The following is a 15,030-nucleotide window of genomic DNA, read 5'->3' on the forward strand; positions in this document are numbered from 1 at the left end:
TTCCCAGACAGCCCTTCTAAAAAAAAAAAGACGGTAATTTTACCTCTCTGAACATGGGAGTTGCTGGCCTACTGTTGCTGTATCGATCAGTTAGCTTGTTTGTGTTACTGTGTGACTTTAGTGTTTTAAAGGGTTTGTTCAAATTCATCAAAGCCACACAGTAAGACAAGTATACTACAGATTGAGGCATTTGTAGACCAGCAGCTCCCGTGTTCAGCGAGTTAAAATGACTGTTTTTGTCAATGGAGTCTGGTTTTGAAGATGGCATAAATAAGTTTTGCTTTCCATTTAGTTCCCTGTTGAAAAGGGCTCTCTGTATGGGAAGTATTGAGCATTCGACTGGATAAATGAGACTTGTGAATGGATGCTTTTATATAGTTTTGCCATTGTTAAACACGGAACCCTATGACTTTAATCCATCCATCTGCTTTTGGATTCTTCATTAACTGAAAGTATGCAAGAAAACAAAGTTTTCTTCACCCATTCAGTATAACACAAGGTGAATAATTGATATTCCAGATGATAATTTGGGGGTCACCTTTAAACAAAACATGCAGGGAGCTGCATTAGCAACTTTGTGGTTTTGTTGGTTGTTGAATGTGGAATAGTCTTCCTCCAACAATCAGACTTCCCTGTCCACTGAGACATTTAAGACGTATCTTATGACACTGCCCAATTCTACTTGGATTTTATTTTGTTTTTTTGTGCGCTGCTATTTTTGTGGTATGATTGTGTGATGATATTGTATGCTCTTATTGACTTAAATTACTTTCTCCTTTTCATGGCTGTTTTTATTTGTTCATTTTCTGTTTAATTTAATGATCGCACCGCTGCTATATTTTGCTTCTTGTGAAGCACTTTGATGAACGTTTGTTGTTTTTAAATGTGCTCTATAAATAAATATGACAACTTGGCAGAGTAATAGTAAGAGTGTTAAACAGGCATTATATAACCATAAATATCACTGGGTGTTACTATTCAGTTGCTGAATGAGGCACTGATGGTGAAACATGAATGAATGACCTTACTTCAGTGTTCAGCCCTGAATCTATGCATGGCAAGGCATAATATCAATGTCTCTGTGCTAAATATAAAAATATAATACAAAAAAAACAGTTACTGAACAGCCTTTGCCCTTAATCCCATCTGCTCCAGTGGAGCTGCTCAGTAGCTTGGTTGTACTTGGGAGCTCCCAGGAGAGGAGTGTGTGTCACTGTGTAAATGTAAAGCAAGGTGATGCTGAACAGAGCTTGTGTGCTCAGTCAACCCTTCATGGACAGATAAGGAAAAATAAGAACAAACTGATTGGGAATTGACTTTCAACGGAGCAAACAAACAAAAAGGAGTCAAACACAATAATGGTCAGTCTAGCGTAACAGGACAAAATGTCTCCTTTGTAAATGTTCCACAAGGAAATAGTTCAGAGGAGAATGTATTGACAGGATGTTTGCACACAACAACCCTGGAATGAAATGATTTGGGAAAGTGGCTTTCTTCAGTGTGAATTGAAGTCATCCTGACAGCTGACAACAGTTGGACAACATGTGGAAAAGCAAGAAAGTGACAAAACGTCACTTCTGTGCTCCCCTGCAGTTTTAATTCTAAAACAAAGGGCCTTTTAAAGTCTGCCTGTGTGGATGGGTGTGTCTGTGTCTCAGTCTGTGTCGTCCTGTCTTTTCAAGCTATTTTTGTTGACATCAAATCAATCAAATTGCCTTCTATCACTACGGTAACCATGTCTGTCAATCAAAAAAAAAAAAAAAAAGATCAAAAAAGAAAGTCTCTTGGACACAAAGCAACCGTCTGATGCTGGTTTGGTCAATAACCAGGAATTGGTTTGCAGTGAAAGATGTGATTTGCTCTCAGATGCTGGAATTGATTGGTGGTAATAAGGGCTGTTGATAGGGTGAGGTGGGGAGTGCAGGTTTAGAGGGGGTGAGAGGGCAAAGGTCCTAAGAAGTAATATCTCAGATGGAATGAAGCTATTGATACGTGCACTGGCCTAATGCATCTGTACACTTACACAGACCTCTTGTCCTCTGCATCCCTCACCCTTTGTCCCCTTCTTATAGAATATGTCATTTTAAGTTAGATGTTTCGACACCATGTCGTCCTTCCCAATTCTAGAAATGTTCGGACACTCCTCAAACAACTAATACATAGCAGAAGAAAACAACAATAATCTGTAAGAAAATAAATTTCCTTAATTTTCCCTTTTTTGTGGATCTGGCCACAAGACTTCATTAACATCTCTCTGTCCTATAATGGCCTTCATTCTTGTCCAAATGTTTACCTGTAGTCGATTTATGGTGCTCAAGCACAGATTTGTAATTGAACTCATTATCAAAAAGTGCTTTCATGTTTCAATGTAGAAAGGCACTTTGCAAAACAGTGTAACAATGTAGAGACCAGGGTTCACAGTTTTGCTAGAAGTGTGTCATTGTATTGAAAAGTGAGTGTAAAGCGGCGAGCTGTGGTCACAGCTTTGCAAAATGTACGTCACAAAATTAGAAACAGAGATTGTGCTTTTAGTTTGGCACACCTGGTACATGCATCGGCTACAAGTGCTAATGGTTTCAGAGGATCACTGTTAGGATGTATGCATTCAGAAAAAAACTGTAAGAGTCTTGATTTCTAATTCTGAAAGTCATTCTTTCCATTTCTAAACTTTTACTCTTAGCTCCCGATTTTAAAATTAAGATTCGGCTTCTTCTTCTGTAGTGGGAAAACATTAGAAAAATGAATTTTGAGAAAAATAAATTTGATTGTAATGTGTATAGTATACAGTACACACCCATAGTTAAGTGTGTTTAACTACAGAATGTGCAGATCTTGTATGGCTGGAAAGATATGGACTATATCTGTTCTCAGCATTCACTTACACCCAACAGAAAAGGCAGATGACACAAAGAAACTGGACCACAAAGAGCCCATTTGTCATTTGCGCGCGCACGCGCGCACACACACACACACACACACACACACACACACACACACACACACACACACACACACACACACACACACACACACACACACACATTCAAACACACACAGAGTCACTCTCCATTCTATCCATCATCTCTGACCCCCCATCCGCTTCTGGATTTGCTCAAAACTGGCTGTGATGGAAAGGGTCACTCTCTCCTGATTGGAGGCAGGTGGCCAGGTGTGGCTACTAATTGGGTGTTTAGGATGGAGGGTGGAGGGGTAGCTGTGAGTCTCCATTTGCGAGAGTGTGTGTGTCTGCATGTATAAATGTTCCCATGTGTCTGGTTCAAAGCAGACATGTTTCTGGAGGCTGCTGAGCCAATAAGACACACTTGAAGCCAATCAGACACAAGAGTGCCACCGAGCAGCTATAATGTTAATGTGTCTCTATGCGTGTCCTCATGTAGCAATTGAAGCCCCACTTGTCAGAGCATGTTTTCTAAACTGCTCTCGCACTTATCCTCCACTACAGGAAAAATTGTAATATAAAAATGTACCATTGTTCTCTTCTCAGGTGTTGGGGGTTACAAGAAACAGTTTGAAACCACTGTTTGATGGTGTAATTGTTGCAGATATTAAAAGTATGAAGCACATAATTTTTTGAATTAATAAATATACCAAAAATGCGGGTCCTTTTGGTTTTTGTCATGTATAAAGAGGAGCTGCTCGATTTGACAAACAGCCTACATATCATGCCAACAACATTTTCAGTGCTATTGTTTATAGAACCAAATTAATTTCCTATAAACCCTGTTGTTTCATCACACAAACAGGATGCTGGTACTCAGCCCCCCCTCTCTCTGTGGAATGCAATTGTTATCTCTCATGCGTTACTGAAAAGGCCAACATGTTCAAAATGATTTTTCCATCAGCCCTTCACTCTTTCTGGCATCTAGTATGGGAAGCTCTTTCTATTTTGTTCTATAAAGCATTCTCCTTTTGTGCTGCAATCTAACCCGGTGGCAGACAATCAGAAAAGCTCAGCGGAGGCCAAAATGGCTGCAGTTATGTTTTTTTTTTTTTTTTTTAACAGTAAATTTAAACGCTGCCTGTAGCACTTAAAAAAGTAAGGATCTGTGTTGGGAATAAATAATCTTTGTAGAAGTTCTGATGAGGACTTGAGTCTTCAGATTGCATATAGAGGCAGCTTGAAGACAAGAGGATATTTTAAATGATTATGCCCACGTGTCTAAAACTGTAACTGAGCTGGCAAGATGCAATCTGCCTAACTGCGTCTGTAGTTCTCTCCTTCAAAGAGGGTCACTGAGAGTTTTGCATTGGCAAGAGACAACATTTCTATAGTTGGTACAAAAGTACAGGAGGGATCTTTACTGACATCTCTGCTCAACAGATAATGGACAAAAGATGGAAAAGACAATAAGATCCTCAAAGAAAACAGAAAAGCTTCCAAAGTCCGGTTCCTACATGGAGCCTGTCACATGTATGAATGCTGTAACCTTTAGTTTGCTTTATCCATGAATGCTGCTGCCTTGCCTATAGTTTAGTGATACTGAAATCAGTATTTCTGACAAAAACATCAATCAATGAGGAAAAAAGATAATGACTGCACACTGACTGCATGCCACACAAGTTTATCCCAGATGTTTCGATCCTACCTTTGTCATGTTTTAATAGCCTTGCACCTTTGTGATGTGCTTATAATTACCCTCTTTCAAAAACATTAAGTATGACACATTCATGTTACACATTTTGTGACTGATTTTCTTCTGTTTTAGTGGTACCGAAATAAAATGAAAATGCAATAAAATTGTACATAAAGAGCTTCTACAGTGGCTCACATTCTTTAGTCTCTCTCAAGCAGCATGTTTAGAAGCACAGAAAACTACTGGACAACCAAAAGTAAACCTAATGTCTTCTGAGACTCTCCCCCTGCCTCAGCCTCCCCTCGCTTTTTCCTTTTCTCAAAAGCAGCAAATCTGCCATAATCCATTATAGCAAAGAGAAAGTTTGTTGTGTAAAATTACAGCACCACTCCTTTCCCATAATTGAAAATGCAATCTTTCAAAAAATATCTACAAAGTTATTTAAAACTGGAAATGTCAATTTTTCAACGTGATGCGGCATAGGAATTCAACAGCCAAAGTAGATATTACATTTCCACAGCTAACCAACAAAAGTCAAGGCTACGGGGGAAGCCTCAATGTTAGTTTAAGACTCTCCAAGGCTTTGACAGATTTAGCCCCAATTAAAATGTCCAACCTCAATTCAGAAGAGGAGGGTGTTAAAAAACCTCATGTCAGCCTCTCCCAGAGGGTTTTTCTACATAACGCGAGGATCTGGAAAATGTGTCTGAGGTGGCAACATCAGCACTTAATTGGTTCAAAAATCTTCTCACAGTTTAAGAGGTTCTGTCTCTTCATCTGTCATACTGGCAGCCCTCAAATGAATTCCTCTATGTGAATAATTTTGCTAACAGTATTCTAACCTTGTCCACTCACATTTTTCTAATTTAAATTCTATTTGGTCAAACAAGCAGTTGGGCTGAAAGACATTTAAGAAATCAAAAAGCTCCAAAAAACCAACAACCCTGTTAATGCTAACCAACCACACGGCATTAGAAACTGCATAATCGCTCTACACGCTATTTCACCAGGGCACCAACCATCAATTAAAGATTCGAAAAAATGTGATAACTGAAATAACTGGTGAAGTTGTGAAAGCAGCTCATTAGTTTCAGGACCAACAAACACATCCTGTTTCCACTACTCCCAGTCTGTGTCAAAATTCTGCCCATTACTTCCTGCCTTGCTGAAGGCAATCTGCCATCTCTGCTGCACTGAAGATGCATCTGTGGTATCACTGCCTTAAAGGGCCTTACTTTTGCTGCAGTCAAAGTACAATAACTTAACCACAGGTTGACTGATTGACTCTGGGGGAAAGGTTGCTAACGTCACATGAGGTTCAGATTTTTAGTGGAGTTTAGGGGTGATGAATCTCCTTTACCTCTTCAAAATGATATTTGTGAATTGTCAAATTTCTTTGCAGATGACACCCATTTGTTTTGTTATGGCGAAAAAAAAGACAATGTCATCACAGCAGTCCGTTTCTCCGGTTTAGAATTCCCTCAGTATTCATTGTTCACTCAAAGTGGCTCGCCCTTAATTATATATAACTTTAAGCCTTAATAAATTGTAAATGGTTATATAAAAATGTGTCCCCTGTACAGTTTTCATGAACAGGGAAATTAGCTATAGAGACCAAAACTGTTTTATGTGTCAGGCTAGAAACATGTTTATTTCAGCTGTAGAATCGGTCATTTTAACATGGGTATCTATAGGGATCAACTCAGTTTTGCAGACAGCCTCAAGCAGCAGTTCAAAGAATTGCAGTTTTTGGCTGTTCATTTTTTAACCCCGGATGTTGCCGCTTTGCGCAGACAACAGCTTAAAATTGAGTGCACGAAAAGTATCTAGATTTCTAAAACAGTGCTTACAACTGCCAGTGCACAGATTAGAATCTAAATCCCACATCAGCTTGGAATTGTCTACACGAGGATCAGCGTCATATCCCGCCATCTACAAGCCCACATTCAACCATCAAATACTGTTGATGCTAATGCATAGAAACATGACTGCTGATCAGTGGTTCTTAAAAGTAAACCATGACAACCTAGCGTCCCCACATTATGTATGTATACGTGTACAGCAACTGCCAAAATGACTGTGACAATCAGGGTGGGATATCAGCTGAGAATGGAAGTTTGAGTCATGGACCTTATTTATTCATTCCAGTTTTGTTATGGCAAACTTCTACATTATGATCAGGACTCATAAAGAGAATATGGAGTGTAGTGACTGTGCAAGAGCTGTCACTGGCTTTATGTCCAGACTTTGCTAATTTACACCATCCATACATGCAGGTGGTAAAAATGTGCACGAGATGACTGGAGAAGGCAGCATGTTCGTGCAATGTCGCCAATGAGAGTACTTTAAACTATACATGTGGGTGCAATAACAAACCATAAATGTCTTTGGACATCTCCTATAGGCTATAAAATGACTAAAGTATTGCAGTTTTAAATGAAGCAAAGAACTCATTATATTATATATGACACATTTTCTCAAAACTTTTTGTATATTATCATGGACGAACTGTGTCTAATAGCAACCACTTTTAGCTTTCCATTGACTTCATTTGCAGTTGTGCCACCTCTTAAATCCTCCAATATGTTTTGTCTGACCAGCTAGATGCTTTTTCTCCCTGCTACTTTTTGATAAAGGAATGTGTGTACAGTAAATAAGTGTATATTTTGCATGAAATCTTCAGGAATAACAATGTACCAAATGAATGAGTGAATGTTTACAAAGGCTCAATAGATTACGATACATGGGCTCAATTTAAAAGGAAAAATTAAAGGGAAAATAATTGACTTTCTCTGGCTAGCACTCACACAGATGTACACAGGAGTAAACAATGGAACACACTAAATTTGAACCAATTAATTGCCTGCCTGCACACATACACTCACACACTATTGTCCTTTGACTAGCTCCGTTTTTTTCTTTGCTGTCTCCAAAAAACAAAAGAGGATCAATTCTGGGTTTCTGCTGTTTATGGTGCTGATAGTGGTGGTGGTGGTGGAAGAGAGTATCAGGACATTTACCAAGAGGATCTACTGTAAATATCCTCAGCGCCAGTTTGGATGTGAACCTACAGTGTGTGAAAATATTTCTTCAATGATGAAAAGTAGAGTGGGTGGGTGTGGGTTGATACAGTATCTACTAATTATATCAGGGGACCAAACTCCTCCAAATATTTTCACAACATTGAAACCATTGTCATCCCCATAATTATATATTATATATTAAATATTTATATTTAAAATTGTTTTACAGGAAAAATATATAATATTCCTTGTTCATCGCCTCCCCATGTTTTTTTTTTTTAAATAAATCAGATAAATAAATCACTTTCAAAATGATGAGTGAGGCAGCTCATTTGTGGTAATCAATAAGATAGTTTGACCAGTGTTTTGTATGTTTGAACTGTGAGACTAATTTCGTTTAAAGTTATGCGAAACTTCATCTAGAATCTTTGTATTTCACCAAATGTCAATACATTTACTGCATACAGTTAGGGCTGGGTATCGGCCAGAAACCCAGTACCAAGTAGTAATGAAACTTCTCCAGTCAAACAATACCTGCATTTTTGTACCCCAAGCTAGAAAATAAACCTGTTGTTTTAATTAGTTGTGCTTGCAGCCAATCACCAAAATTCTTTGATTTACTTATGATTTACCCACCACCACAGCAGCTACAACATATTCAGTCTTTGATGTGGTGAAATTGAGAGCGGTGTATTTGATGAAAATGGCAGCTTAGCGTGCAGATATGCCACCAAAACATTCTTAAGTATGGCTACTGTTTGCCTGCGAGGTCTGATAAAAATAAATGTATAAAATACATAAAGATTATTTTGAATAAAGTACTCCAATGGTATCAGTATTCTTTTAAGTGCACTGTCATTGTACCCTTGTAAACGTACCCAGCCCTCCATAAAGTGCATTAAAACTTCTATCACGATGCTTGGCATGACAACTTTTGTCAATTTTGAAAATGCCTCTTCCTATATTCCATTGTGTATTTTTAACTTTACATCAAATAACAGCCTTTTGTGGCATGAAAATAAGGCAAAATTACTACCTCCATTCCCATTTTTTCCTCTATGTCCCTCTTTTAGTCTCCTCTACCACCAAGACATCCTTTTTCCCCTCCCTCCTCTCATATAAATAAGAATTAATCAATTAATAAGTAAATAATTAATGTTTATTGTATGATCAGTTGCTGAGGGTCTCTGTCCTGGATGCACATAATGACCAGCAGAAATCTTTATTCATGGGTCTGCTCTTGTGTGCGTGTGTCTGCGAATTGTCAGTTAGGCAAACACATTATCAATTCTGTGGTTGAAAACAAAACTCTCCAAGGAAAACCCTTTGCTCGTGCTTGGTTTCTCACTCTCTGTCTGTTTATCTGAATTCCTCTTTCTGCTTTTATTGTCAGGTTTTGTCTGAACTCACTAAGTATTATATCAAAAGAAACTTTTCTATGTCAGTTGCACGATTTGCGTTGAAAATGCAACATGGGTTGAGGCAACAGTAGGAATATTTAAAATAAAATAATCTAGTGAAATTGTGTGTTTTTAGGATGTTTTATAGACAATCGTTGTCACCTTAATATTAATTATAAATTGTGCCTTCATAACAAAAACACATTTTCAAAGGGCAAAACCTAATTTGGGAGTTCAAAATAAAAATCATCTTCCAACAGAGAGCAATAAACAACATAACAATTCAGTCATTGTCGCTCCAGTTCGTCAGCCTCTCCTGTTTGTGTGTGTAAATGTGTGTGTGTGTGTGTGTGTGTGTGTGTGTGAGACAAACTCACCCCAGCTGGTCTGTCAGGTTCCACAGTACATTGGGTGTGGGCATTAGTGGTGAACCGTCATATAAAACCACTGAGGCTCCCACTGCCAGAGCAGACACCAGCCAGTTCCACATCATCCAGCCAGTCTAAGGTCAGCGTGCACACGCGCGCGCACGCGCGCGCGCACACACACACACACACACACACACACACACACACACACACACACACACACACACACAAACTCAGTGGTCAGTTTATCTGGTATAAACACTCCTTTTTCTTCATCGTGGATAAATGGGTTATCAAAATAGACTCCTGCAGACTGTGAGTTACATACCTGTGGTTCACATTATTGTGTCTCTCTTTTTTAGTGCATGCTGTGATACTGATTTGGCCTAATCCCCAACACATATCTATATTAATAGTAATGTTAGCATTATAGATAATTGCCTGCGAAGCTAGTACAGGATACACTGTCTATATGCCGTATGAGGTACTTAAATTCCAGTTAGCAGTGATATGATTAGACTGTTAATCAGTTAGAAAGAGATAATTACTGAGGTCATTTATCAAGCAAAAATTGCCAAATACTTGCTGGACCCAGCTTCTGAAATGTGAGGATTGGCAGCTTTTTTCTATTTTATTTCATTTCATTCAATTTAATGCACATTGGACAGTTTGTCAAACACAAAAAATACATTTCTTCAACATTGAGAGTTATGAAAACCTGTCATGGGCATACTTCAAAATTTCCTGGCATTTGCAGAAAAGTCTACTTATCAATTTACCCAAACACAACAAAAAGGTTAGCTGATAGTTGTTGCAGGGGAAATTCAATTGTTGACTTTGGATTTGATGTGACAAAATAAAAAAAGACCTGCAACTCTACTTGGACTTCCACTCCACACCTGGACTTGACACTTCTGACTTCAAAATACTTGATTCTGTCCTCTCAAACCTAAAGATTTTAAAGTCTAATATTAACTCTATTCATTCCAAAAACCTGCCAATTAATTCCCCACATCTACTCAGTTTGAACCGATCTGACAGCATCCAGTCAAGTTGCAGGAGAGAGTCATACAGAACTCAAATTATTTTACAGAGCACCAGTTGGAAAGAAATACACCAAAGATAAGTTAGTGCTTGTACAAAAACTAAACATTGGTTTACCATATGAAGTTTTGCAAAGAACAGTGAGCTGGGGCTAATATTAGTGTACTTAGCAATTTCACGCTTGGCTATCATAATTATTCTGTTGTTAAAATGGCTTTCCATTTGGTAAAGAGCTCATTATGACTTGTTTGGGGGTTTAGGACTTAGGACATGTCAGTCTTGACTAAGGACTTGAGTGCTAAGATTTGAGACTTAATTGTGACTTGCAAAACAATGACTTGGTCAGATACAGGTTGACTAAACAGATGTAAGCATGCCAATTATGTTTTTCAGTTGGGAGTCACTTATTTGCAATAATCTCAAAACTTTCTTGTATGATACCAATGCTTGAGAGAATCAGTTTCTAAATCAAGAAAATGTGCTCCGCTCTATTTGTTCCCAGCGGCATGCATGTGTCAGAAAACCCTAATCATGTGTAAACACCCCAAATACACACTACACCACAGAAATTGCTGCTTTAATTAACATAAAATAATGTTCCTCACTGTTTATTTTCAAAAAAAGTGAGAATCTTCTAGGAACAACTAAAAATTATGCACAGCTCTGACCTTCAGCACTCAGCGCGGCTCATTAGATGAGATCTGTTTGTGTGTGCAGGTGCATGCGTGTCTCTGTGAGCCAGCTCATGATTAAACATATCCCACAATACCTCACATTCTACCTCTGCTGGTAACTAAGGTGAGAAAACAGCACGTTCCCCAGATCTAAAACATTTTGGAACAATGAGCACGTCAGTTTTATTGTGAAAAGGTTGTGGACCTACCGTGGTGTAGTAAATGATGACGTCACTGCTGGTCATATTGCCATGGAGAATGTGTTCTTTCAAGTGTTGGATGAGTGTGCCCTTCAGAGACAAAAAGACAAGACAAGAGAGAGAAACAATGATTTCTTTGTTTAAAGGTTTTTGTTCATACTTTAATTCATGACACTGACATTTGTTGATTTTTACCTCTGTCTGAATGCTGTTTGTCAACAAAGGTAGTGATACTGATATGGTAAAGACAAATTTGACACAAACAATGTGAATGGCACCTTCATATAACAAGCTGTAATTAATGGAGCTGTTCAACCAAAAATCAAAAACACACATTTCTCTTAATGGGGGTTGTTTTATTTTACCAAAATACAAAACTGTATCATGTCAGTGTACAGTAATATACAGAGCAACGCAAGAATGGAATTTGGAAAGAAAAAAACTTTCCCTTTAAAATACTCTCTCTCTAAATTATCACAATATAGTTTTAGGCAAAAGTTCACAAACCCCAGATGAATACACACGGCACACACAAGCACTTCTTTTGATAAACAGGGCCTTTTGTTGTTGAGTGTGAATTCTCCCACAGTCACCAACCATAACGTTTGGAAAGATTATTATCGCTGGTGGCGAGTATGAACTGTGTGTGACTGTGTGTGTTTTTTAGTTTGTAGCCTATGAGTACATTCCTCTTCCAATAAACAGGTGCTCTGTGTGTGTGTGTGTGTGTGTGTGTGTGTGTGTGTGTGTGCGCCTATAATCTTTGGCAGGACTCAGCTGCCATACCCGTCCTTTGGTGCATGCCATCTTGCCACTGACAGCATGTTAACAGAGCCGTAACAAAGCAGAAAGCGCAACAGTGCCGGGGCTAATTGGTAGAGCCAGAGAGGACTGCCGGCGTCGCAATTCGAAATGTTTTCACCAACACATTACTGTCCAATTATCGGCAGCATGGGGAGAAGGAGGGGGCACAAAAGAACAAGACAGAGAGGAAGACAATAATGGAGATGAAGAAAAGGGAGCTTGAAGAAAGAAGAAGGGAAAAAAACCCTAATGAGAGACTCAGAAAGGGAGTAGTAGATGGAAAAAATTATTTTAAAATGCATGCAAGTTAGGACAGAGAAGCGGATGTGAAAGAAGGCGGGAGGGAGAAGCGAGAAACAGAAAAAATAGAGAAAATAATAGATGTGTTTCAGAGAAGAAGAGAGACAGAAAGAACATTTTGTGAAAATGTGTGAATGCATTTGTTTGAGTGCGTTAGCCCGTTTTGAATGTTGAATGTTTCAGCCTTCAAAGTGCAGTGGTTCTTTTGAAATCACACATTGACACTCTCCCTCACTCAGATGTGGTATGTATCAGGAAAAGAAAAATGTCATTCACACACTCTCCTAGGAGGATACTGCCTTTCAAAGAACTGCTGATGGAGGTTTGCTGCCATCTTGTGGCCGAAAATGTAACATTAACCCAAATGACAAGGATATACAGTTACTACTGCTGTGAGGCTGGCAAAAAGTGAGTGAAATTTAGACAAGGGCGTCCCTTTAAAATAAGCATTCTTATGCAGTGTAACAGGAGGATCAGTATGAGGTCAGAGGAGATAACTATGGCGCGTCAAAAGGGCATCGCCTTGGCTTCTATTAAGGGTGTAGATTTCTATGTGAAATAGGTGGTCTGGAGGTCCTTGCCCAGGACATTTTGGGCACCAGAAACTTAATTTCCTGCATCCTGGTGAATTTTAACTTGCAATTTATGGTAGAATTGTGATTGTGCTGTCGCACTATATTTCCACCATTGTTGCTCAACTATCCATTGTCTTTGTATATCTATTCTGTGACCTTTTCTGTATATTTTTCTATGTTTAATACACAAAAATGTTGGTGTTGTAAAAAAGAAATATACTATATATATAGTCTATAGCATATTTCTTTTTTTAAATTGTGAAAATTCAGGCACTAGGTGACAATTTAAAGTTTAAAGATATAATAATGCAGTGAGCCTTTCTGGCATTCTGTATTGCTTTCATATATTTATTCTCTTGCAGATAAACTTTTCTCATTTAATGTGCTGCTGAGTGCTCTCCCTGCTGAGTCAAAACACACAGAGAAATGATTTAGTTTTCAGTCCTCTTTTGTGTCTTTTGTTCAGGGAACCTTCTGAAATGTGCATGTGGCACCTATTCCCTTCAACAGCACATTAATAGATTTTAATTGGTCATAGAGAGAGAATGGAAAAGCTGAACAAGAAGAGACTGCATCAAGAATTTCTTTAAGTTATTGCTCAGCCCATGAACTTTTCTGGGTCATTTCAGAATCAGAGGGCACGGGGGATTTATTTATTTATTTTAGCTTAGGTTACCTTTTTTGGAAATGCACATTTGTTTGTTCTATATTTGCAGTGCATTGCATGTTTACCCATGAAAAAAAATTGTCTCAAATAGTTCTCATTAGTTGGTTACCATATCTTGGTGCATAATTTTAAATAAATTATGCTTTAAAAAAGTGATGTGGACAAAATCAGCCACTTCAAAAAGTGTTGGGGACACATCCCCAGCGTCCCTAATGTAAACAACACCTCTGATTGTAGGTATTATTTGATTAAAAGGTTAAATTGTCTTTTAAAGAACTGTAAAAAAAAAAAGTATGATAGATTTGGATAAAGGCACGAAAGAGGACTCTACACCACATCATCAGGCACAGTTATTATGTTCCATTATTAAATAGTTATTTTACTCTAAATCTGTTGAGTGTGTGTGTCATTACTAGGTATTTTTGACAACTCTAACATTAAGATTGTGGGAGCTTCAATTAGTCCTTTAATAATAATAGATTTTATTTGTAATGCACTTTACATTTGGAACAAATCTCCAAGTACTACAAGGTAAAAGCATCAGCCTAAAAACAGACAAAAAAACAACCAGCATAAAAGCATATTTAAAAGTCATTAAAAAATATTAGAATTTAGAGGTCATATTTTCATGATCAAAAGCCTCAGAAAAGCTAAATGGACCTTGTGCTGAGGGTTTTCTTCAACTGCTATTACCAAAATCAAAAATTATCTTTGAAGTTAAAGTCTTTGGGTGTTCAGAAAAAGAAATTAACCATCTGTACTACCATAACAGTTGAGCAAACTCTGCTGATCAATATTCTGCGACATGATCAAAATCTTCAGTACAGATAATAAATAGATCTTGAAGTGAGACTTTTTTTCTCAACTTTAAAATTTACGTTTCATGATTTTCAATTGCTTTTTTTCCTCTTCTTATTCTCATCTTTCTTCCTCATAAAAATGGTGTGCACAATTTAGTAAACTCTACATGTGGGGCAACCCTGGAGAGCTCTGCAAACAGATGCGACCTGTGTGTGCTAATATGTGTGTGTGTGTGTGTGTGTGTGTGTGTGTGTGTGTGTGCGTGCGTGCGTGTGTGCGTGCATGTGAGAGACAGCTGCAGTACATCTGAGCCTTGTGAAGCAGTAACTAAAAAATGAGCAACAAAAATAGCAACAAAAGTATCTTGTTTTGAATTGTTACTGTGCTCCTTATTCCAAATATTTTACACAATGTATACAATTATATATAAAACAAGCAAAAACAAGACTACAGGACGACCCACGAGTCAGCCAGTGAGACGCAACATTCCTCCCATTATCTATAAAATGATCAGCAGCGTGCTTGTGCTCGCTCCACAAACAAACAGAGCGAGAGAGTGGTCCATATTAATGATTTTGG

At 38.1% G+C, this 15,030-nt stretch overlaps 1 protein-coding gene across 1 annotated transcript in view; it reads right to left on the bottom strand.

The window, feature by feature from the left end:
- The window catches only part of aacs (acetoacetyl-CoA synthetase), a 49,200-nt gene that overhangs the window by 17,993 nt on the left and 16,177 nt on the right, over positions 1–15,030 (bottom strand). Inside the window, exons 9-10 of the mRNA XM_042487708.2 lie at positions 11,314–11,394; positions 9,396–9,520 (exon numbers count right to left, since the gene is read on the bottom strand). Coding sequence (XP_042343642.1) covers positions 9,396–9,520; positions 11,314–11,394 — 206 coding nt within the window. The remainder of the gene's footprint in view (positions 1–9,395; positions 9,521–11,313; positions 11,395–15,030) is intronic.

This window comes from Plectropomus leopardus, chromosome 4 (assembly GCF_026936395.1).
Source record: "Plectropomus leopardus strain MGB_pleo_1.0 chromosome 4, ASM2693639v1, whole genome shotgun sequence".
Taxonomy (NCBI): Eukaryota; Metazoa; Chordata; class Actinopteri; order Perciformes; family Serranidae; genus Plectropomus; species Plectropomus leopardus.